Raw genomic sequence first — 24,921 nt, 5'->3', positions numbered from 1 at the left:
ATTAATATGCATTATACATTTGTTGGGTTTTTTCTTGACCTTATGAGAGCTCTTGTATAGTAGATAAACATTAGAGGGAGTAAATAGTCTGGAGTTTTAGACCTTGAAAGATATTGAACTGAACTGACTACTAATCAGGTATTGTGTATATCCGTATATAATGTAGAAAAAATTTGCTCCACAGTGCCTGAAACTAAGTGCAGCCTTACATTGATGCAATAGAAGAGGCTACAGTTTCAGGATTGCTACCTTAAAGTTCTATTGGAAATATCACAATTCTCAGTTAAATTAATTAAACAACTGGGTTGGTGTTAAATCTTGATAAGCTATTTCTAAAACTCTCTGATATAGTGAAATCAATGATATACTGACTGAAATGTTCTGACTTTATAATATGTATAAATGTCATTGGTGTATGTTTCTGTTTCAATACTTTGTTGTTGCACACATATTTTTGTTCTAATGAAATGTGTTAAAATATAGGTAGTATTGGAGTGTATTGTGGTACGGAACATCTCAGTAAGGTTTGATTTGTAAAATAAGATAACATCTATCAAAACGACTTCATTCACTGCTGTTTTTTTCCATTTCCCGACCAAAAGCTTTGGATAACGGGGAGTACTTGAAAGTAACATATGAAAAAATTGTGTCTTTATATTCGTCCAGTAGGCGGCGGTAGATAACCGCACACAGACAGCAGGACAGTGCTCAAAAAGAAAACGGGAGGTGATGTGAACCAAACATTAACACACGCCTCGGCTCTTCATATTTCGCCCAGAGGAGCGCATGGATCCGGGTCTAGGCACACTGCCCGTCGCTGTCCTGGATGCTGCACAGATTCAGACAGGAGGCTGCCGCATCCCTCGGTTTCAACATATCGTACTTAACAGTGATAGCTGCCACTGTGACAGCTTGAACTGAGGAGGCAGAGCTGCCGCACAGGAGCTGTTGTTTCGTGCACAGTGCCGGTGTAGAGAGCACGGGGGAGATGGAGCGGTGGAAAGGCAGAGTGGCCCTGGTGACCGGAGCCTCGGTGGGGATTGGAGCGGCGGTTGCCCGGGCACTGGTCCAGCAAGGCATGAGGGTTGTCGGCTGCGCCAGGAATGTCGACAAAATAGAGGTGGGCAATTTAATTTATTGTCATTAACAGCAGCAAAATAAATCGGTCCGACTCGTAGCAGAGGCTACTAGCTACAAACAAACTAGCTAACTAACGTTAACTGCTAGCTAACATTAGCTTTACAACTTCAGCTAGAAACCTTTAGCCTCAACGTTAATGGACACTGAAATGTAGGTAACGTTACCGCAGCATGTGCAGCTTTCTTTCTCGAAACTAACAAATTAGGCATGATGCTACGATAGGTAACCAATTCCACCAAAGAGTAGACACCCCACTAATCGTAGTAGTATTACAAGAATAACGTGTTTTCTAATATTAAATCCAAAACAATTATAGGCTATAAGGAACAGTGGCATCATAAATTGTAAACCACAGCTAAATCTCGACTAGCTATTGTTATCAATTTCCCATATAAATAACGTTAATACATGGATTTGGACTGCCCACTGAGAAAGCATTTCATGGTTTACAGTATCACCCACCATATGAGGCAAATGTGATGCTCCTAAACCAGCATTATTCTGCCACCAGACCCCTAATCTGTAATAATCCCTGTTATTAATCCACTTCACTTTTCTTTGTCTGGCCCTCTGCAGTGAGGTCAGAGGTCAGGGTCAACAGCAGCGGGCGGCATTTACAGAGCTGCCAGGTGTTCAGCATGTCTTTCCAAATCACACCTCAGCAAGGGAGATGCCTGCCAACACCGTTGGCACCATTGTGTGGGACAGTTGTTGTTGGGTCACCCTGTCATCCTTCATCCACTGCCAGTGTTACAGTAATAAACGGTCAGACCAGGACCACGCTTTCCAAAGAGGTGTCACCGGGTGCCCATGGGTGCGTCAGGAGTGCCAGGGTGTCCCCAGTCTCGTGAGACGCTGTACGTGAAGCGTTGTCTGGAGTGTATAAGAAAGTCTTTCTTCATCACAGGTTTCAGGGTCTCTAGTGACTCAACCAGTTGTCTTACCGAAACAAAAAGAGATGACCCGCGTTTCTGGCTTTACACAACCATGAGTTTTTTTTTATTAAAACAACCCAAGTCATCTGAATGAGCATTTCCATTGACAGACTCCCTTATTTCATTTTTCCCGCCCAGTCTTTGCACAGCAGTATTCATTTTGGAAGTAGTTTGGGGCAAACATGATCCAGTACACACATCGCGATTTTTTTAGGTCGACGTTCAATTAGCTGTTTAAACAGAGATCTTAAATCACAACCACTTTGAGACTAAAAGACAAGGCCAACCATGATTTAATTCCTGGTCTCATCATAACTATGAAATTAATTAGTGCCAGTGGTGATTATGCTTGAACTGCATGTGAATCTTATTGAACCGGTGAATCTGTGGCTGTAATTAAAAAAAAGTCATTAATTCTTAAGGTTGATTCAATTTAAATGCCGTGGTCGCAACGTCTGTGACACACATTGTGGCACAGAGACTTTGGCGGAGTGTTGTCTGGAAGGCAGATGCTTCCTTTCAGGGCAGGTGTCAGCGGCCCCTCCCCACTAACTCTCATCTAACCACCAGCCATAAGGCACTGCACCTTGCTTATCTTCTCAGCCAATAATTAAGCCTCACTCTCCTCACCCTACACATGTCCTGGCTCACAGCGCTGGGCTGCAGGAGGCCTACTAGACCTACATTCAGCCACCTTTTTGATAGCTGCTGCAAAGTGTTTTTTTAAAGCAGAGGACTTTAGTTTGGCTGTTAACAACACTGTCATGTTTGAATATTTAGCTGTTGCTCTGGCAGCAGTCACAGAAATTATTACTTTTTCCAAACATTTAGTTGCCCACTAGTATAGTTAGCAAATATTCATTAAATCTATAAGTTCCCATGGTTTTAGGCAATGATCCATTATAGCTAATTCAATAAATATGACATTTATTAAAGCAATATGTAGTGAATTGCAACTCTTTCCTCAAGTTGGGAGAGTGGTTGGTGGATGAGATGATTAAAGGGTCATCCATGCGTAACTTAATGACCAGCGGCGTCCCAGTATCAGGTTGTTTCGTAAAGACACAAGCATGAGATGTGGTTCGGTTAGATAAGTTCCTCATCTCAAGTTGACCTTTTCTCACCGAGCGGCCCTGTAGTGCACCATACAGTGCTGCGTTCATTACATACGTTTGCGCTGCTGCACTGTTTGCAGTAATGTAGTTTGGCAAAGCCCGGCGAGAGCATTGGAGCAACACCAGTTTGAGGAACTCCGCTGCTGAAGGTGTTATGAAAGCGTGGATTACAAGCATGTTTGTCATTTCAGAGTTTAGTTTTCTTTCTGGTGATTTTAAAAAAAACATTCCATAGTTCAGTCAGGTCTTGTTTTTTTACATGCAAACATTTTCCAACTTTTACCACCCACACCCACACCCATGCCCATACATGCATACAGTGAGCGTGAGTTGCGCAATAGATAGCCTCCCTCCATTCATATTCTGGTCACATGGCCTCTCCTGTCAATAGTTAACTGCAGCAGCTTGTTTCAGCCCCTGTCTGTGACTTTTGCAAGACTAAAACAAGGTCACAACATTTAAAGTCTTTGCAGTACTTTTATATAATACAAAGTCCGTCAGCATTAAGACATCACAGCCAGCGCAATCTGAACAATTCTGTATTAAAAATCACAATACATGAAATCCAAAGCTTAGATTCAGCTAACTACATATTTGGCCAGACTAGAGAGAGGTATCAGGTTATGTAGAGGGACGGGTTTCCATCTCTGCCATTCAATGACAGATTTCATCACTTGTACAAGACCGTGGAGAGTTATCTGTGTGAGTTGAGGGACAAAGCCAGTATTGTACCCTCTCTGCTGTGTAAACTGGGTTCTTGCTGTAGTTGTGCCAAACCTGGCATGCTGCTAGTGGGGGATGCAAGTGTCCATCACTAAGCAATTGTTCTTGACTTCCCGTTTGGTGTTTATTTCTTTACTTGGGGGGAAATAAAGCTTTTGTGGTCAGTGCAATATTCCCACTCATGGCAGACCCGATAAAACGATTATTAAAGGGAGAAATGTATTCAGATATGATCGGCTTCTGTTTTTCTACGTAAACAAAGCATGGAGAAAGTGGAGTGGAGAGTTGTGGCTGCAGTATTGTTTTATTGTCTGTGTGGCTTTAGAGTAGTGAGTGGGGGAGCGGCGAGCTGGAGGGAGACGTGTGGTCACCATGGGCTCTTTGCAGGAATGGAGACGGCAGGGCCGCATCCAAGCAGCAGCAACACAGCTTCTCATTAACCCTGTAAGAGCAGTGGAAGAAGCTTTTGTTTCTCTGGAAGAAAAATCTCCTCAGTGCATACAGTGTATTGTTTGAGGTGCCAAAATGTTCAAAAGTGGCCTCTGTGCATAGGACAGTGCAGTCCAAAAGTGTGCCATTGAGAGCCATACGTATTTTCATTTTAAGCAGGCACTGCAGAATTAGATTCCAGTGGCGAGATCACCATTAAACAGTGGGAGGAAACTCTCAGGGAATTAAATAAATCTATATGCACGTTTGTGAGATTGCTGCCCTATTGCAACCCTGATTCCCAAAAAGTTGGGACGTTGTGTAAAACATCAATAAAACAGAATTCAATCATTTGCAATCTAACTGTGTTTACTGACAACAGTTTCACAAAGTGTTCCTGAGTCCATGTAGTAACATCCTTTATCCAATCATGTGTTCACAAAGAGGTGAACCTCCTCCATCCTTGCTTGTGAACCACTGAGTCTTTCCAGGATGCTCCTTTCATACCCAATCATGATACTATCACCTGTTACCAATCAACCTGTTTACCTGTGGAATGATCCAAACAGGTGTTTTTGGAGCGTTCCACACTTTTCCCAGTCTTTAGTTGCTCCTGTCCCAACTTGTCTGAAACATGTTGCTGCATCAGATTCAGAATAAGCAGATATTTACAAAAATCAATGAAGCTGATGAGCTCAAACATGAAATCTATTGTCTTTCTTTTGTTTTCAGTTTTATGTCAAAAAGGATCAGCAAGTTATCACATTCTGTTTGAGTTAGCAGCGTCCCAACTTTTTAGGAATCAGGCTTGTAGAAGGATTTTAAGTCTGAGCTCACATCTGACTCAGAAGAAGACGAGCACACACAGCTGCTGATTGAAAAGGGCTTTTTTTCTTAGATCTCTAAAGCACTCTGGCCCACATAGCCCATATGATACATTATATCTGCTTACCTAGCACAATAAAACACAGTTATGGGAATATGAACCCCAGTTGCTGATCACCACATCTCAAATAATCCTTCATTTAAAACAGACATATTAGATTTAGGACTTCTATTTTTTATTTATTTTTTGTTTAACTCACGCTGAATGGATTGATTTTATGTATTTGCTAAACTTGATTTCACAAATTAAACTTTGTTGAGTTGTAATGAAATGTAGAAAAACATGTACTATCTGAATCTCCCATAACCTGCTTGCTAATATTGGTGTCATGAAGTGTATGCCAACACCTGAAAACATACAGGAACCATAAATCATATTTTTATGTTTTGCACTATCTGCAGGTCAGAGCTGGTGTACAGGAGATCTGTGTCAATGCTGCTGTCGCTTTAGGGGAGGAGAGGCAGGGGTTGGGATGGGGTGGGGTCTGTCACATAATCAATCGAATTGAATGGTTGCCTATGCACCTAATGATCCCTGGAAAGTATAGTATGTGTGTGCATGTCGACAAGAAACACCAAAACCTAATTCTTTGAGCTTGTGTAAAATAAGTCATCACAAATAGATGAAGGACCCAGGAGGAAGAGCCACAATCTCAGTTGTGTCCCTTTCACTGGTCATTAAAATCATATATCTGCCGTCTATATACAGCATCATGTCTCTGAATGATTCAGTGTTATAAACAGGCATTATTTAAAATGAATTTCTTTTCTATCCCTGCAGCATGTAGTCTCATTTCAGCAAAGGCAAAATGAGAAACAACACCTGCTTCTAGATAACAAATCCACTTATTTGTATTGTGACTCTTTTTAAAACTGCTAAAGTGAAACTGACAGTCCCTGGCTGCTTTGAGGCTGCCCAGAAAAGAGACATCTGTCAAAATTCAAAGCTTGGCTGCTGCAATTTTAGATCAGATCATGAATTTAGAAAAGATCATTTGTGGGTTTTTAGCTCTAGGCAGATTTGTAGCCGGCATAACGAGAGCCTGTGTTAGCAGAGATCGGACAGAGATTCTGGATAAAGTGTGTCCAAAGAAGGTAATCTTTGTCAAATTATTGTGCAGAACAACTAGAGAAAAACAGTGTGGGACAGGAAAACTCACACCAGGAGCATAAGTGTCGGTGCTGGTGGCCTTTTGGAATAGACATTTGAATACATTGTTCAGATTGAGCTTCTGGTCTTTGCTGACCAGCACACTTATTTTGTATCAAACAGGCTCCTGATTAGCTGCCTGTTCATGCAGCTCTGCACAAAGCAGTAGCCTCTGCAGTCTTTCAGTTAGCCAAAGCATCTTTTACCTGACTGAGTAAATGCTAAATTCAAACTCAGAGCCCTCGACAGGTGAGCCAGCAGGTTAATTGAAGGCCTTGGCCGGCCAGCTTGGGTTTGGTGCCCGTTCTGAAGGAGGTAAAAGGTGCTCAGTCATGCTTCAAATGCTGAGGTGACACAATAAAAGTCAATCAGTGTCTCTCTGTGTGCAAATCTAAAGCAGCTGTAACCACCTCCTGTAGGTTTAGCGTGGACAGCCCGTCCTGTGATTTCACAGTGAATAGATTTGAAGTGGGTCAGGTCAGACAGCTTTACTCTTCGTCTCACACCCTCTGCCTTCCTTTGTGTTTTCTCTTTCAGTCTGTGCCCTGATTATTCTTTATATGCATTTCTGTCTTGGTCTTCATCTTTTGTAATTTTAGTAATATGTATGATGTTCAAAATGTAGAGTTAGATGGTTGTTGAAACATTTCCCAACCCCACTTTAATATTTTAAAACTTGATTTAGCTTATGGACATTGAACACAGAGCCTATGAATAGACCAATCATTATGCATTAGCGTTGTGCTTTTTCCTGTTTCGCTTGTCATCGGCTGTGAGAGGAATCACAGCGCCGCTGTCTTCACCTGAACAGCTGCTATTTGATTTCCTGTGTCAGATTTCCCCCGAGCTCGTCGAGTTACCTCACGGCTTCTTCGCCTCACAGGCTTTTGCTGCCTTTGCAGAAAGCTTTTCCACTGACTGCACGTTTTCCACTGGCACTGTGAGCTGACACAGACTTTATACCTAACTAATAATCCATCATGTTTCCATGGATTCTGCCCTCAAAGAGAAGCGCTGTTCTCACCAACACAGCTAATAACAGCGTTTGCTCATATATGAATCCTCCCAAAGCAGCGCTCCAGGTTGTTTTGAGGATCCGAATGACGTCTGGGTTTATAGACACAGAGTTATGAAATAAAGGCAGGTGATAAGAAATCATAAGAAATCTATCTCATCTCTATAATGGTCCCTCCCTACTAACTTAGCGTAGAAATAGCCACGGTCACTCACTCATAGCCACGGTCACTTTTCTAAGAACCTGTATTACTGTAATACAAGTAGTATTATGGCATATTAATGAAAAATCAGTTGCATTTCTTCTCAGTGCTCTCTATGAATTATTTAAAGCTCTTATGTCGGGAGTGTTTTTAATGGCTTATTATGCAAGATCACTGGGGTCTCATACACTGAACAGTCTGATTGGTCTAGACAGCTCAGTGACCCCTATGAGCCATTCTCCCCGCACCACCACTGTGCTGTTCTGTCTGTGCTTATCATCTTTCAAGGTGTAAGGTTTACCGGCATTGACGTTCCCTCCCCAGGCCTCCTGCCATGATAGGTGGGGCGCTTCCCATCCTGTCCCGTCCTGTTGGGAGCCTTGCTGGAAAGCTCCTCGCTACGCGCACGGCCTTTAGGATCGCGTGAGGGTTTGTGTGCTTGTTACGAGGACGACGTCATGTGAGCGCTAAGTGCAACTGCAGGAGCAGGCCAGCACTTGTAATTGAATGTATATCCGTAGCAGAGAGAGCAGAGTGTGAAAGAAGGCACTTTGTGGCGAGGGGTTTTCTGAATGTACAACACTAACACAGAGACGACGTGAGTTCACCAAGTTCAGTATGTCCAGAGATGGGGAGGGGTCGACGAGGAAGAATGCAAATTGGATTGTTTTCGCTTCGAAAGCGGCCAAATTGGATTTGTTGCTGGGTGTTTGTTTGATATCAGAAACATTTTATGGCTACTCTAAGCTCAGATGCTGAATAGACCTGGCTCAGCCTGGCTCACTTTGAAAGGTTTTCATTCTGGACGCGTCAGAGCAACGCCGTCTCCATGAGACTCTCCCATGTCTGTGTTTGTTGTGCGCCCTGGGCTCCAGTTATCATAAACTTAGCATGCATAATGTTGTGGCTCGTAGCTGCACATCGGGGCCGCCCTCAGGCCTGTGGTGAGAGCGAAGTCGAGGCACCGATGGCCGGCATCAGGTGCAGGAATAACCCGTGACATGAGATAGAGGAGCAACGTGACGCATGCTGGTTCACTAGAAGGAAGCTTCACCCCTCAGCATGTTTCAACTCCAAACAAGAGAACTGGAGAGCAGTTTATATCATATGATAGCAGTGTGAATAAGCGAATAAAGGCTGCTCTCTGTAGTTAAACTAGGATTGAAGTGTTGCTGACAGAAACACCATACCCTCCTCCTCCACTGTTTTCTTTCTTATGTAGAATAAAGATCTGCTGCTGCCTGTTTTTTTTTTTATTACTTTGTGAAAATAAAATGTCACCACACTGGTTGCACCAGTCTGTTACACAACACCTGGCTGCTTGCTCAGTTTTTAGTCTATCAGGGTTATAAAAGCCTTTTTCATTTACTCATAACAAACAACAGTTGTCGTGCACTTGCAATCAAAGAGATTTTTTGACTCACTCATCAACAGGCACTGTGTTAAGATTTAAAGGTATTTCCACTCAGGACTAATACTGATACTTGTGGCATTGTTTCAGAGGTTGCTAAGTTGCCCCCTGGTTGTTCCTATGCAGGAACTCGTCAGGAAAGCCTGCCTGTCAATGAGTGTAGTCATTAACAAAGAGTGCAATTATTTTTCTTATCTCCTCGCCTTGATGAGAGTGTCCTGAAGGAAGTGCTGTAAAACCACCCTGTTCAACCTTTAGACCTTTTGGTGGCAGTCCTTCAGTCTGCGGAGAAGAGATAATTGCGGAGCCATCTCTTCTACCCTGCTGCAATCCTGTTATACAGCCCACTGTCACCTTTGACCCCACACTCACTACGATTGTGCTCAGGCTTAACTTGAAACAGTCGATTTTTATGTCACACAGTGTTAGTTCAGCTGGATAATAAGTGACAGGGTGTTCCTCAGAGGCCTCGCTTGTTTTCAGTAAAGAAATCAAGAATTCACTCTCATAGCTCCTATTGAAATTTCCTAACATCTCCAAACATGGTTTTGGCTCCTTGGTTCTTGGCTTTAGGGACAAGTGTTGCTTATATTTCAGTGATAAGACTTGTGGATGTAATGGCACTAAATTAGTCCTATGCAAATTCATCTGTCGTGCTCGTGCTGTGCTGCTGCTCTCCTGCCTTCCTATAGAGTAAAACATCCTGGCGTCTGAATGCATCTCGATCAGCTTCAGTGCATCATTTTTCATATTTTGCTCTCTCTCGCTCGCTCTCCTTCTGATTCACTTCCTGGCCGCCAGCCCTCCCTCCTTCTGAGCACGTTTTTGTGACCACTGGACAACAGCCTCAGTAATGAGGATGAAAATGCATGATGACAGGCAAAATTGTTTTGTGTGTCGCAGGTACTTAAGAGACAGGACAGAAAGGATTAAAAGGGGAGGAGTTACCGTCTGAATCACGGCTGCATGACATTGTTTGGTTTTTTAACCGCCTGGCAGTCTTTTCAGAGAATAAGAGGAGGCCCAATGGCCTATAACACAATCCCTCTTTTGTCTGGGAGACCTCCTGAGTCAACCTGAGACAAATCTAATTTTTCAGCTCTCTCTGCTTACGGCTGCTACCTTGTGCTATTGATCTGGCTCCCCACTTAAAGCTTGTCTGCCTTCAGGGCTCTGGCATTTCTATTTTTTGATCTCTTTCCTGTTCTCCAGCTCGCTGTTTTGCTGGTCCATTAACACCAGTTCCACGTGGGTGGGTGAATGATTGATGAACATGACGTGGAAGTGATGTCCCTTGCATTGTAGACTTTATATAACAGCCCCCCGCAGGGGTTACAGGCCTGAATGTGCCTATGTAGCCATGTTCACACACATGTGTCTGAGAGTGCTGCGTGGGTGTATTTGCACTCATGATCTGACATGTAAAGGCTTTATGACCTGTTGTAACATTATTTGTCTTTTGAATTGTGAGAATTTTTATGTGTCAGTGCTGGTCTTATCAAGGCTGTGTGGGTAATAGCAAACAGTGATTTTATTTGAGTTACAGAGCTCTGTGTTTGCATGTGCACTCTTCCATAGCAGCCCAGGAACAAAACCATATGAAAGTAACTGATAATACAGGCGGTATGAAAATACATTTGTACGTGTAAAATGTTTTGAGTATGTAAATATTGCCCAAAGAAAAATCAACAAAACAGACAAATGAAATTAGCTCGCTGGGCAGTTCAGAACATGAGCGCGGCTCTGAGAGAAAAACAACTGCAGAATTTCTGGATCGTTGACATTTTGGTTTACGTGCCTGACTCCTAAAAAGTTGGGACGCTGTAAGACATAAATCAAACAGAATGTGATAACTTGCTAATCCTTTTTGACATATACTCAACTGAAAACAGTACAAAGACGATATATTTAATGTTTGACCTCATCAGCTTCATTGATTTCAGTAAATATCTGCTTATTCTGAATTTGATGCATCAACACGTTTCAAACAAGTTGGGACAGGAGCAACTAAAGACTGGGAAAGGTGTGGAACGCTCCAAAAACACCTGTTTGGATCATTCCACAGGTAAACAGGTTGATTGGTAACAGGTGATAGTATCATGAGTGGGTATGAAAGGAGCATCCTGGAAAGGCTCAGTGGTTCACAAGCATTGATGGAGAGAGTTTCACCACTTTGTGTGAACATGATTGTATAAAGGATGTTACTGCATGGGCTCAGGATCACTGTGTAGAACTGCTGTCGGTAAACACAATTGGTTTGCGAATGATTGCATTCTGTTTTTATTTTTTGGAATCGGGGTTTTATTCTGACCCGGCATTTGATTGATTTGACTGACTCCAGTACACTTTGCCCACAAACATACTCGCTTCCGTTTGAATTTGCGTTTCCCCGAGGCTCATGTGGCAGTGCTGTGTGTGTAAGTCTGTCATTAAAATATTTTTAGTGGCTTTCTCACTCTCCTTTTTTTCGTTCCTGTCTTCTAAGGTGTGATGCCAACCATGCTTAACCTGCAGATATCCAGTTTCAGTTTGGCCTGTGATGAATGAATCATCTGCAGGGTGCATTTGTAGACTATGTGGCTGCTGCATTTTCTCGCCTTGTAGCCTATCTGTGGGGCAGTGTGCTGTAGGTGTGGCCAGTATGAGGGCTGCTACCGGCCATGGCGGTGCAGCTGGTGCCAGAACTCACCCACACAAACATTGAGTTTCACAGCCTGAGACTTCCTGTTGTTGGACCATGATCGCAGCCTATTTGCTCTGCTGCTCCCACTTAAACCTCAGTAACTCAACTAATTCTCCCCGTCTAACAAACGACCGCCACGGCTTCCCCTTTACCTTAACCTCTTTTCTCAATAAAGACGAGCCTCTCTACCAGTCCGCCTGCTGCTTTCTGCCTGAGAGCCCGTCCCTCCAGGAATTCAGGCGAGTTTGATGTGAAGATCTCTGATCTAGTTTCACATTTAAGGCGATGGACAAAAGGTCGCGGTTCACCTGTCTACAGCACAGGCAAAGAGTCGTTTGACAGATGAGACACGTTTTCAGTGTTTTAGCGTTTTGACAGCTTTATTCGGGTAATGCCTTCTCTCTGGATAATCCGAGTTAAACTGCTTAGAGGAAGAGCAGGGGAAGCTGCACACTCCATGTGTGAGATAGGCTGTATTCACTTTATTATGCGTTTTGTTAGTGAAAACCAAAATTATCCCTCAATCCAATTTGATCCTGATTAGAAAAAGCAGGCTTCACAGCTATACTCCTCCAGGAGCGGCTGCTCTGGCTGCCTCGATCAGCAGATATACTGTAGAACGTATGGCCAGGTGTCAGGCTTTCAACAAAAAAGCCCACAGCATTGTCACATTGATCCAAACTATTACATATGGTGATTACCAACATGCTGCTGCTGCTGCTTTCTTCATGTATGTGCTGGCTGTAAGGTGTCAGGAAGTTTCTGCTGCCTATGAAGCATCAGGTCATGCTGCCTCTTCTCTAGGATTAGCTACATCGAATATGTACTTGCATCTTTACTGCTCCGGAACCGGAAAAAACAGAAGTGTTACGTCAGCAGTTTTCTGTTGTGGATGTGAAGGAAATAGTTAGAAAGTTGTGGGGTGTGTGCCACCCTCATCACTGTGTGACTGGCCAGGACCGAGAGGACCAATCAACCCTCTCCTACTCCTGCCCAGGTAGATATCATCAGTGTCGATTTGAGTCAAGCTTTATCTCCTTCAGTTCGTGATTTCCCACATTACTCAGTGCTCTTTTTGGGGTGATTGTGTTGCTTTCATCCACAGATATTCACAGGTACATATAAATCCTGACCTGTTCATATTTAGCTACCTTGAGTACTGTGGTGTTTATACACTCATGGTCACACCCTCAACATGTCACATGGCCGCTCTGTATTCTGCTCTGTTATCATTACACATTGTGCAGGAGTTGGCATCTCTGCCAGTGGTTTGATGGATCAGTGACTCCCAACCAGGAATACTTGTAACCCAAAGGGTACTTTTGCAGTTGCCAGGGGGTTAAGTGGGCAGCTTCACTAATTCACTCGACTAAACTAAACTCAACTACAAAATCTTATAACTGATTTGATTTGAAAAACATATCCACAAATTTGTGCTAAGGAGGAAAATATACAACCAAGTAGGGTTACCAGTTGGAGTGATTGGGTAGATTTACAATGGCCAGTAACATGCCCATCAGTCAGTCAGAGTCAGTATTACACAACGGCACCTTTCATTTTCAAATGTATTTCTTAGGATTGAGATGTACCATCTCATTGTCAAGTTTTTGCACATGAAAGTGCGTGAAAACTAGCCGGCAAGCGAGCAGTCGAAGTGGTTAGCTCGTGTTTAAAGTAATCAATGCTCAGCTGAAATATTGAGCTAAAAGTAATAATTTAAAGAGTTGAAATGAAAACAAAGTGTTATCAGACCCCATTGAAGCTGTGCTGGAAATATCTGAATGCAGCTTACTTTATGTTCATGTATGGAATAAGACAAACCAACCAGAGTATGTCATCACAGCCTGCACTCGTTCTGGCTGGGCACTGTAACTTTTGTCGGGTGTTAAAGGTTCAGTGGGTCAACTTTTCCTTCAGTGCGTCTACTTGGTGGATTTTGTAAACGTTTAATCCTGTTGGCGGCACAGACGCTCACACAGGCAGTACACGGTGGTGTGCATCATCTCTGTCTACCACCAGCCCCACCCTTACCGCCCACGCCCCCCTCCAGTCTGACTGGCACCCAGAGCGAGACATCAGGTGACTGGTGCAGCTGTGCCTGGCTGGAGGATCTGTGTCAGTTTGTATCAAACCCCACAGTGGTGGACAGCCAGCTGACCTGGTTGGAGTGTAGCCTGCTCAGCCTGCAGCAGGCTCGGCCCAGCTGTATCCTGAAGGAAGAGGCATCCCATCGGGGCACAGCTTTCTTTCGCTCATCCAGGGTCATGATTTGGATTTTGGTAGAAAGTGGAATTACGATGAATGTGCTTCGTATTATCAGTAAACAAGCATGGACAGGAGTGCTTTTGGCTAAACTGGTGCTGTCAGGTTGCCTCTGGCCCTCAACTGATGTGGTGTTGATTTTACGGTTGCGCGTTCTCACTGCTTTCTCAGTGTCTGAGTGGGTAGGGTGTTTATCATGGGACGCTACCTTAATTACGGTGCCCCTGCAGGTTAATCATTTCTAGCTCTTTAGTAACAGCGTCTCAGTCCTGATAATCAATTTTGGCCACTTACATGGCGACTTGCCTGTTTAAAATGTGTTTATTATCCTTTAACAAATATGCATGTTTTCAAATGGGTCCGATTTGTGCTTTTCAGAAGCTGGCAGCTGAATGTCAGAGTGCAGGCTACAGCGGCACACTCATCCCTTACAAGTGTGAGCTGTCCAACGAGGAGGAGATCCTGTCCATGTTTTCTGCAATCAAGACGCTGCACAAGGGCGTGGACGTGTGCATCAACAATGCTGGACTGGCCCACAACGAGCCCTTGCTCAGCGGAAAGACGGAGGGCTGGAGGAACATGATCGATGTGGGTGGATCACAGACACACAAATAGAAATGCTTGGGCTGAAACGAGCTGGAGAGAAACTTAGTGTTTGTTTAGAATGGTTGGAATTATCCCCTTACATTCATGTCTTATTGATTTCTATGCTCTACTCAAACAGAAAGCAGTGGGACAAGCTGAAATGTCTCGTGTTTGTAGAGCTTGTGCTGCTCAAAGTATAATAGCTAAAGCAGAAACGTGTGTGTGTGCGCATGGGTCTGCACACACACACACACACACACACACACACACACAGATCCCCTCCCCTCACAGAGGCTGCTTCATTGGCTCTGGGGAGAAGCCCTGGCACAGCAGAGGCCCACTAATGAAAGCCAGCACTATTTCTCTTGTTGGGACATTCTGATTCATTGAGCTCTTGACCACTGAAGACCCCCTGCTCCAAACTCTCTGTCCCCAGACTCCTCCATTCCTAAGGTTCGTCCATCTGTTGTCATGGCAGCTCACGTGAATGTGTACAGCAGTGTATTTTTAGCCTGTGTTTAATCTGTAGGCTGACCTTGTTTGGTCACTTCCCCCTATCTTGCCACCACGTTGGCTTTAACCTGCCGTCTATCAATGTCACTACGGGAGCAGCTTAGAGGCCACAAGCTGGACAGGAACAGCAGGTTCAGATGGTCTAGCACAGTGACCCAGTCATCATTAGTCTGTTGAACCGATAAAGTTTCATCACGTCATTTTAAAATGTTATTTAGCAATAAACCACAAATAAGTTCTGCAAACTATCAACTTCCTAATGATTTTATTTCCACACAACAGGACTTTGGCTTCTTGTCTTATTTGAATACAGTGGATCTATAGTAGACTGACCGACATAAATCGGCTGTTACATAAATGGTTTAATTTGCCGTCTTCACCTCCCCCGCAGGTAAACATCTTAGCCTTGTCTATCTGCACCCGTGAGGCGTACAAATCAATGAAGGAGAGGAATGTGGATGATGGCCACATCATCAATATTAACAGGTAAGCTATGCACACAACCATTGAATGAGCTAAGAACAAATGTATGGATTAATCTGAAAAGACCTCGGCCAGTTTGTTCTAGGTGATTTTAATCTGGCAGGCATTAAGTAAAGCCAGTTGTTAGCCCCACCTCACCCCTGTTGGACTTGGAACAATGCGAAGAACCAACATTAAACTTACATCTTCATTCTGACTTATTTCATTGGTATTGATAGAGTAATCTCATTACAATCCTGTTGTTAAATTTTGTAGCTAAACTGAGCGATTCAAATATCAAATTCATTCAATTTTGGAAGCTGTTCTGGGCCTGCAAATCCTATTGAGACACTGCACATGACATTAGACCATACAAATAGACTTGACTTGTGAGAAATCAGTATAAGTGAGCAAGTAGATTTTGACATTTAAATCAGACTTTTCCTTCGTTTTGGCTTGAATCAAGGTTGAGCTACAAACTGGTTACAGCTCATGCATTTCTGCCTCCTGCTCTGCCTGTTACAGTATGGGTGGGCACAGAGTGGTGCCAAGTGCTGATGAGCATTTCTACTGTGCCACTAAATACGCTGTGACTGCTTTGACCGAGGGGATACGGCAAGAGCTTCGAGAAGCAAACACCCACATCAGAGCCACAGTAAGTCAGTCATCACCATCAGAGTGTGTACAGTACTTTCACGTATTTGATCACATTATTGATTCTGCATACAGCATGCTCCACTTTAAAATGAGTTTGGGAAAGTGTGTTTTGTTTGTGTATGTATGTATGAATACGTGTGTGTGTGTGTGTGTGTGTGTGTGTGTGTGTGTAAACAAGAAGCAGTACGTTTCTAATGGCTCTCCCTCCCCTGCAGTGTATATCTCCTGGAATAGTGGAGACTGAGTTTGCCTTCAGGCACCACAACAGTGATCCAGAGAAAGCAGCTGCAGTGTATGAGAGTATCAAAGTAAGAGTGCACGTTTGACTCAGGCCCCATTTACTCCTGGTTTTAAAAGTGATCTGTGTCCAGACACGTCCACATCTGGAGTTAGTCTTGCTCGCAATGTGTAATCCATACAACGTGCTGGCATCCATACACAACAGAACGTTGACACAGATATTTGTTTTTAGCTATCATCAGCTAACAGTGTTTCATAAAGTTTTTAAAGTTTCCCTCACTCAATAAATCTCAAAAGTGATTTTTTTAGGGAGTCTGAAGCTGGTCTACCACCACCTCAAATTACTCCCGTACATCTGATAAAAATAGAGGGTGTAAATACAAAGGCAAGATTTTGTATGTGAATGCAGATTATCAACCAGGTGTAAATGGGCTTTGAGAGTCAACAGATGTATTTCATGAAGTGAAAATCCCTGAGAGCTGCTGCAGCAATAGTAATATTTTCTTCTACTTTTCAGTGTTTGAAAGCAGAAGACATAGCCAGTGCAGTCACATTTGTCCTCAGTGCCCCTCCTCATGTGCAGGTACATCTCTCCAGCTTTTATACCAGCAAGTGCATCAGCACTGAGCGGTGGTTGGTTTCTGTATTAATCTTCCTCCTCTGTGTCATCAGATTGGAGATGTGCAGATGAGGCCAGTAGAGCAGGTGTCATAGCAGTGCAACAGGAAGCTGCAGGAGGAGCAGACAGACGGCAGCCATGGTGACTCCTTAGCGACCTCTGCTGGGCAAGGGGGGAGGGGGGATAAAACAAATCAACTACAACTGTGTTGGATCCGCAGGACGTTGGTCAAAGAGGGAGCCTTAAGGAGGCTGTGCAAGGAAACGAAGGGCGTGGACGCTGTAAACCACTACAAAAATACTACTGAATGCAGCAACCTGGTATTTGTGAATTGTTGAGCCCAGTCCTCAACTGAGCTGACTCCAAACTACAGTAGGAACAAATAACAATGGAGAGAGTTGCTGCTGTGCTATGTGGTCATATGCACCACCATCACTTCAGAGGGAAGAGTATGCCATTGATTGCACATGTTTTACGTTTCGTTTTTGTAGGTCATATGACATATCCTTTTCAATTTAAATGGAAAAAGTAATTGCTGTTTATAAGAATGACTTTGTTAATTTTTTTTTATAAATATTTTAACTTTTAATCATAGTTAGATGTGGTCTCATACTCACTAACCATAGACAATACTATGTCATACTCACTGTAACTAACCATCAACAGTCTGTCCATCCCGCCACCTTTAGTCACAGTATCTTGTACAAAACACATTCAGTTAGCCCAGTTTGGCTCTATCGCCACATAAGCAATCGGGAAAGGTATAAAAGAGAGATACCCTTGTCTGTTAAACACACAAGTTTCTACAATCCACCGTTTTGCCTGTGTTATTTCAGTTGTTCTGCACTTTGGATTCATTTATGAGGAGTTACGAGAAGGAAACACTGGCAACTTATGTAGGGGAAGAAACTAACTGTGTGCACATGTATACTCTAGAAATGTGTCCCTTTCACTGGAAAGTTCTCCTTATAAAAAATTAATAAAAACAATTGCCCAAAAGTAAGTTATGGTGTGTGTTCTGTTCCCCGGACAGACTGGTTCAATTTGTCAGTGCAGAAGTAAGACACAAACTATGGACTTTGACAGGTTTTCATTACACCTTATATGGTGAGTTGTGTGACCCATGTACTCCTCTGTAAATGTATATCATTTTTATCAGCAGTGCCCTGTTGTATTTAACCTAACAAACGAGTCAGACACAATTGATCAATCCACAGTCATTTATGTGTTTAAGGCCAGTGATTTAATACAAACATTCAGCTGTATGAACTGTAAATGTTAAAGTGCCATTCTTTGTTATTTTAGCTAAAATGTATGAAATCAAAGAACAGCAGCAGATCTCAACAGTCACAATTGCATTAGCAGATGTGGCCAAAAGATGGCATCCTTAGCAAAGTAAAGGCCACAAATGATTGCAGAGAGATGTGCCTGAAGTCTGAGAACTGCTCCTGCGTTCTTTGGTGCTCTGCCACAGCACAAGAGGTGTTAGCCAGATATTACAAATGTACACAGCAACATAAACAGATTCTACACACTGCCTCTCTGCAACATCATATTAAAAATTTGCAAAACTTAGAAGTTTAACAAAATGAAATGATCTTAAATTCAATTCATAGGCTCACAAAAATGGCCAATTTAATATATCTGCATGGCAGATATGCAGCACATTTTCACATCCTGTTCATGATTTTTGAAATAACTTCTGTAAGACTTTCTTACTAGAAGTTTTAGATTTAAAGCTAGTGGTGGACAATCATTTGTGATTAATTTGAGCTTATTGAAAGTCTGCCAATGTAGGTGGCTTGGTGAACATTCTGTTCACATTAGGATGCAAAGTGCTGTATCAGAAGTTTGTCTCCACAGGAGGTTTTTCAGATAGACTGATGCTGGAGCAGATGACAGCCACAGCTGGATCTCCAAGTCTTCCTCCCCTCTCATAATACGGCATTTTTGCTTCATTCGTTTCATTCAGCGCGTATGGTTTGAAGGACTGCTTCAGTTTCTGTAGGAGAAATGTAACAATGACAATAACACAGAGACAACACAGCACATGCACATGGGTACTACCTGTAAAAATACATCACCTGCATGAATGGGCCAGGGAGCACCCACAACGTGTGCAAAGCACCCAAAGGAATCCATATGATGGAGGCCATGGCAATGACCCAGCCGACCCCCTGAGCCCAGGGAGGGAAGACATAGTCCTCATAGCGGGCTGGCTTGAACTGGATGACAGAGAAAATCAGGATAACCTGCAAGAAGAAGAAACGTTCAAAGCTTCGGTTGTGAAACTTTTTGATGGATCTCTGTTTTGCTGTAGGGGAAAAATGTTCAGTCTGAATGATGTTGATGAAAAAAGCCTTACGGTGACCAGCACAGGATCAACTATGAGCCAACACAGTCTGAAGAAGATGTTCGCTCCTTTTCCGGTCATCTCTTCTAGGTTGCTTGACAGTCGAGTCACTCCTGCACAAAGAAAGCTAGCGGTTAACAGCAATGATGTTTCATTTGACTTTCACAGCATTTGGCAACGAGAATGAAAGTCAGATATACCGTACACACATAGCTTTAAAGAATGCAAGCTGTGTCTGCATTTGGGGTAAAGTGCATCGTCACATTAACTGGCCTCTGAATACAGAGACACGACTGAACATCTCACCATAACTCCAACAGATGGCGATAACCTCGAAGAATGCGAGAAACATGATGGACACTATGGCAGTGTAATGGTCCATCAGCTGGAAAACATAGATCCCCACCTGAACAGAGACACACTCTTTAGAGACTAAAGATCTGACACTTTGATCATAATTTGGTTAATTCATTCAGTAAATTACAGTCCGTACCTGCAGGACGCATGGAATCCCTATGAGGAAAGCTGCACCGCAAATAAGAAGAACAAACAGCTCCTTCCGCTTGAAAAACTTCATCAGATGTTGGTAGAATTCATCCATGAAGCTTGTTACCATCACTTCAACCATTGCAAACTGCCAAAAAAGAACAAAAGAAACAAAGGAGTCACACCGTAGCTCTGTGGGACTCGTGCTCAAGTTGTAACGTCTTCCCCATTTACTACCTCACTGTCCAGTCCGAGGCAAAGCAGCATGAAGAAGAACATCACAGCCCAGAGCTGAGCCACTGGCATGTTGGCAAAGGCTTGTGGGTAAACAACATAAACCAGGCCTGGACCTAGAGACACAAACACACAAAGATGCCAGTGTAGGATTGCTGATTGAAAAGTAGATCATGACCTGTCCAAAGAAGGAAAACTTCTGAAACTTCTGATGAAAAGAGGAGAATTCATCAGCGTCTCTGGCACAACCACTCAGTGACACTGCAAACCTATAGGAGCCTTAAAATCAAAATGTATCTTTGGAATGTGAGTCGGTTATAAAATGAAGACGGAAAAGTTCACAGCTAGACTGCATGCATTTGAAAGAAGCTGTAACTAAAATAGCTTTTTCCTTTCTCTTTGTGTGTATCTGTTGACCTGGGTGGCGAGTTGCTGTACACAAATGCCCACAAGTTTTTAAGTTGAATTGAATTGATATTTGGAGTGTGTCACACTGCATTAGGATCTGTACAACGCAGATCTCTACGCTGCAAGGATATGAAGCCTTTTGATTCCCACTGAAACACTTTTTCTAGATGGGGAAGTTGAGTCAGCATTGTTCCTGTAACACAGTGCAGTATGATGAGCTTGTCTACACTGGAAAAGACAGAGGTTGCATTTATTTCAGTCAGCCTGTTTCAACAGAATCTCTCCTTTATCTGATCAGAGTAGTCATCAAGTCACCCAAGAATCATTGTGAACAAGGTGACACCCTCTAAACCAGAGTTCAATCAAAATAATCTGAAGTAAACGCAGTCCCCCTGTAGTGAAAGATATCAGTTGAGATCGTTGTTTTTAATCACTTGTTTTCTTACCATCCACAGCCAGATCCCGGACGTGAATGCCCTGCAGATGAGACATGTATCCAAAGGCAGAGAAAATGACAAAACCTGCCAGGATGCTGGTGAGGGAGTTGACGATGGCTATAGTCAGGGTGTCCCTGTGGGCAGAGGAGATGTTATTTTGCATCACTTTCTGTTGTCACTGCTGAGGGGGGACATTGAGAGGGTGAGGATGTTGGTTTATTACTTCAGAACGTTATTGTTGAAGTTATTGTAGCTCGACATGGCCAAGAGGGAGCCAAAACCAATCCCGATGGAGTTGAAGATCTGAGCTGCGGCATTCACCCACACCTGCAACGCAGAAGGATGTTCGTCCAAAACCACCGATCACTGCTGATCACTGCCAGCACCAATCATCAATGCCCAATCCCATTTGAATGCTAGTTTTTCTCTTGCTAATGCAGCATAAGTTAACTGCTCTCAGGTGGCACACCTACTACCAGGCCCTCGTCTCCGGTCTCTCTTCGTTCTTACCTCCACAGAGAGCAGCATATCCCACTCCGGCACAATGAAGAAGTTTATTCCATTCATCGCTCCAGGAAGTTGCACATTATTGATCAGCAGGGCAATCAGGATAACGTATGGGAACAGGGCCGTGAAGTACACCACCTACAAACAGAGGCAAACAAGCTGTCAGTGTGTCCATCAGTCTCTCTCCCTGTCTCTGTCTCAGTGTCTCTTTCTTTTCCCTTACCTTGCCTGTTGATTTCACCCCCTTGAAGATGCAAAGGTAAATGAGGATCCAGGCCAGGATGAGAATAAGGAAAAGCTCCCAGCGGATCGCCCCTGTTTCTTCGACTCCGCTAGTCTGACCCAACATCTTATATCTTCAAAGAAGCCAAAGAAAAAGAGAAAAAATGGTGATATTTATTGCATGAAGACAACTGCATTCTACATTATTCCTGCAAGTATCCCGAAAAACTGAGCACACTATGGCCATAAACAAACAGGTAGGTCTGTAATGGAGTCCTACTGTATTAGTTATTGCCAGTTGTTACATGTATTTCAATACAACTGCTGAAGATCAAGAACTAAACTTGGACTTTTCTCAAACATATCTAACAGCACTAGGGTAGACTTTCAGTTGGGAAGATGACTTCAGTGTCCAGTGGCGCTAACATTCCATTCTTACAGTTATCCACCAACTGCAGTTACACCAGTTAATGAGTAAACCAATCTGAAAACATGAGGTTTCACACTGTGGTCCAAAAAGTGAGATGCTTTCACACGATGACAAATGCAAATTCTTCATGAAAATCTTCAGCATGGCATCGTCACATGCTGGAAAACTAATTCCAATGCGTCTCTAGTTTATCCACATCAAACCCGAAGAACCAGCTGCACACAAAAGAAAGGTATAAACATTTTACATCAGCAGTTAAACCTGACTTAACAGTTCCCATACTTCCCTTCTGATATTTGACTGTTTGGCAAATGCTTATCACTAACCTTCTCTTTGACCGATAACCAACACATGAGTCTGATAAGATGTTGTTTCAAATAAATCCTATGTTGTGTAATAAAATAATTAGTGCTTTGTCACTCCTGATATAATTGCCAGAGTTGCAGTTGTGTAAGCAGCTCAGCCTTTTGTGAAGATACCAGGAATCTGTAATCCTGCTATAGTCTAATAATGATCTTGTCTGGTTTTTAATTCTGCGGTTTCTCCCGCGCAGTGAAACATACTTGAAGAACTCCTGGCTTGCAGTGGAGGAGTAGCTGCTGTTGGTGGCGTGATTGGTGCAGTTTGCCGTGTTCCAGGTGTTGTTGCAGTTCTGCCAGGGTAACGGTGCCTGGAAGGAGCTGAAGAGATAATAGAGGGCCCAGGTGATGACGATGTTGTAGTAGGTGCACATGATGAAGGAGATAGCCACCGAGGCCATGCCAACTCCTGAAGACAGACAAAAATAATGTAAAAACAGTGTGTTTAGGAGTAGTTTTTGGTTTTTATTGCAGTCAGACAAATGTCTGTTTTTCAGTTTGGACCGAAATATTTCATTCATGCCACAGAGTACCTTTTAACAGTGGGCAGACAATAGCCAGTGCGTGGACAGGCCCTCTCCTTGTGTACTGACCCACAGTCAGCTCCATGTAGAGCAGAGGGATCCCCAACACCACCAGCATCAACAGGTATGGCACTAGAAAGGCACCTGTCAGGAGGTGATGGCAAGCCAACGGTCACATTATATTTTGCTGGCAATGGAGTTTTCGACTGTGCTGGTTTTATGATGTCCTCTAATGTTTAACATTAGACAAAGTCATGTCAGATGATTTATCCCATAAAACTTTACATCTTTTCCTTGCAAATCCCTGTTCTTTCTCTCTGCGGATGCAGGATGTCAGAGCACTGCACAGCCTTGTCACACACACATTAGTCTTACATGCAATGCACATTGAGGTTATTTCAGAACAATCTGAGCAGTATTCAACACAGTCACTATCAGTATAGAACAGTGTTTGAAGTCAGGCTCACTAACAGCAGACTGTTAACCTTTGGACCCAGTTTGAGACCTGTGTATATGTACAGAGGGTGGTCTGTTTTCATTATTCTGTGGAAGAAATGTTAGCTTGGTTTCTCACCTCCTCCGCTCCTGTAGCAGAGATAAGGGAACCTCCAAACGTTTCCCAGACCCACGGCACAGCCGATGCCGGCCAGGGTGAACTCAATCTGCCGGCTCCACGTTGGTCTGTTGAGTTGATCCTCCATGTCTGCTGCGTGTGTCACCACTGTCGCTGCTCTGGGCCAAAACTCAACAAAGTTTGGCTGGAATATAAGTGACTGTGACTGATATAACCTTCCTTTTTATTATCCTTAATGATTAGCTTAGCAGAAACACAGCCTGTGGCGACACAGAGGCTCACAGAGAGGGAAAAGTTTGCCTTAGTTGATGGGTGTCATAAAACCTATGAAGGGGTCAAGCAAATTTGCATTTTGAATTTTAAGCTGATTGTTTAACGCAAGTCTTTTTACCCATTTGTCCAACCAATGGGCACATTTTGCTCATCTTAGTGTGTCTGTTTTATGAACAATATACATTGCAGACAACATCACTTACACTGCTGAAGTACAAATGAATCATTTTTAGTAAGATTTAGCTCCTCAAGCAGGAGGTGAAAGGCTTCTTTTTTTCAATAATAAACGTTTTTCACGTTAATTGTGCAGTAAGAGTGGAAATTCTCTATTTTGTATTGACAATTTTTAGTGTTTCAAATATTTTTGAGAAAGTTGACTTAAATCATTTCTTCATAAATTACTAAAATAAATATTCTATGATAGCTTGTTACATTTCATGGATTTCCCAGACTTTGCCTCTATAACACCAAACCTAAAGCCCCTCAGTAAAGACAAAAAGAGTCAGATGTCTTTTCTGTCCTTCAGTCTTTTATGACCAGTTGTTATGCGTATGCCACATATTAAATGTGTGAAAAACGACACAATCGGTTCTGAGCGACGCATGTTATGACAGATTTCAGGCAGGGTCATCATGGTCAAACAAACCACATTTGTATTGCGATAACCTTTACAAGAAGCCGAGATATGGTGGCCGTTTAAATATGTAACGACTACAAGCAAAACCACACTGCAGCTTTCAAAAGGGCCATTATCTATCAGCCTTCTTTGTTTGCACTGCCTTTGCAATTAGGCTCACGTCCCAGTTGGATATTTATGGATTTCCTTTATTGTCCCATATCTCTCATGGAAGATCAACATATTTATCACATTGGCATTTTTGAGAAAACACGTACATTCTCTGGCTAATGGGGCAATAAACATTATTAGGTGAACACCCTCCAAATAACAATCTTACAATATACAATTCATAACATTGCAAGCTGAATTTTGTTAGGCCCATCTATCAGAAAGGAGTTAACTGATATATTAGGTTATATCAGCTGTATTAGGCATTAGTTCTCCTGACAACAGTCTCCATATACATGGC

General features: G+C 43.0%; 2 protein-coding genes across 2 annotated transcripts; one reads left to right on the top strand and one right to left on the bottom strand.

The window, feature by feature from the left end:
* Nucleotides 1-782: 782 nt before the first annotated feature.
* Nucleotides 783-18,043, top strand: dhrs11a (dehydrogenase/reductase 11a). The gene is made up of 7 exons (XM_041951865.1): nt 783-1,120; nt 14,329-14,538; nt 15,440-15,534; nt 16,036-16,165; nt 16,383-16,475; nt 16,925-16,990; nt 17,080-18,043. The coding sequence occupies exons 1-7, from the start codon at nt 989-991 to the stop codon at nt 17,119-17,121; spliced, it is 768 nt and encodes a 255-aa protein (XP_041807799.1). The 5' UTR covers nt 783-988; the 3' UTR covers nt 17,122-18,043.
* Nucleotides 18,044-18,869: 826 nt separating this feature from the next.
* On the bottom strand, nt 18,870-23,687 carry si:ch211-283g2.1 (sodium- and chloride-dependent GABA transporter ine). The gene is made up of 13 exons (XM_041952709.1): nt 23,561-23,687; nt 22,996-23,130; nt 22,667-22,871; nt 21,675-21,807; nt 21,455-21,589; nt 21,168-21,271; nt 20,954-21,078; nt 20,103-20,215; nt 19,873-20,013; nt 19,686-19,785; nt 19,392-19,492; nt 19,111-19,278; nt 18,870-19,028 (listed from the first exon to the last, which is right to left on the bottom strand). Exons 1-13 carry the CDS (start codon nt 23,685-23,687, stop codon nt 18,870-18,872), a joined length of 1,746 nt encoding a protein of 581 aa, XP_041808643.1.
* Between the last annotated feature and the right edge of the window lie 1,234 nt (nt 23,688-24,921).

Source organism: Chelmon rostratus, chromosome 14 (assembly GCF_017976325.1).
Source record: "Chelmon rostratus isolate fCheRos1 chromosome 14, fCheRos1.pri, whole genome shotgun sequence".
NCBI lineage: Eukaryota > Metazoa > Chordata > Actinopteri > Chaetodontiformes > Chaetodontidae > Chelmon > Chelmon rostratus.
The sequence above is the reverse complement of the archived record's forward strand: the minus strand, read 5'-3'. Positions and strand labels throughout refer to the sequence as shown.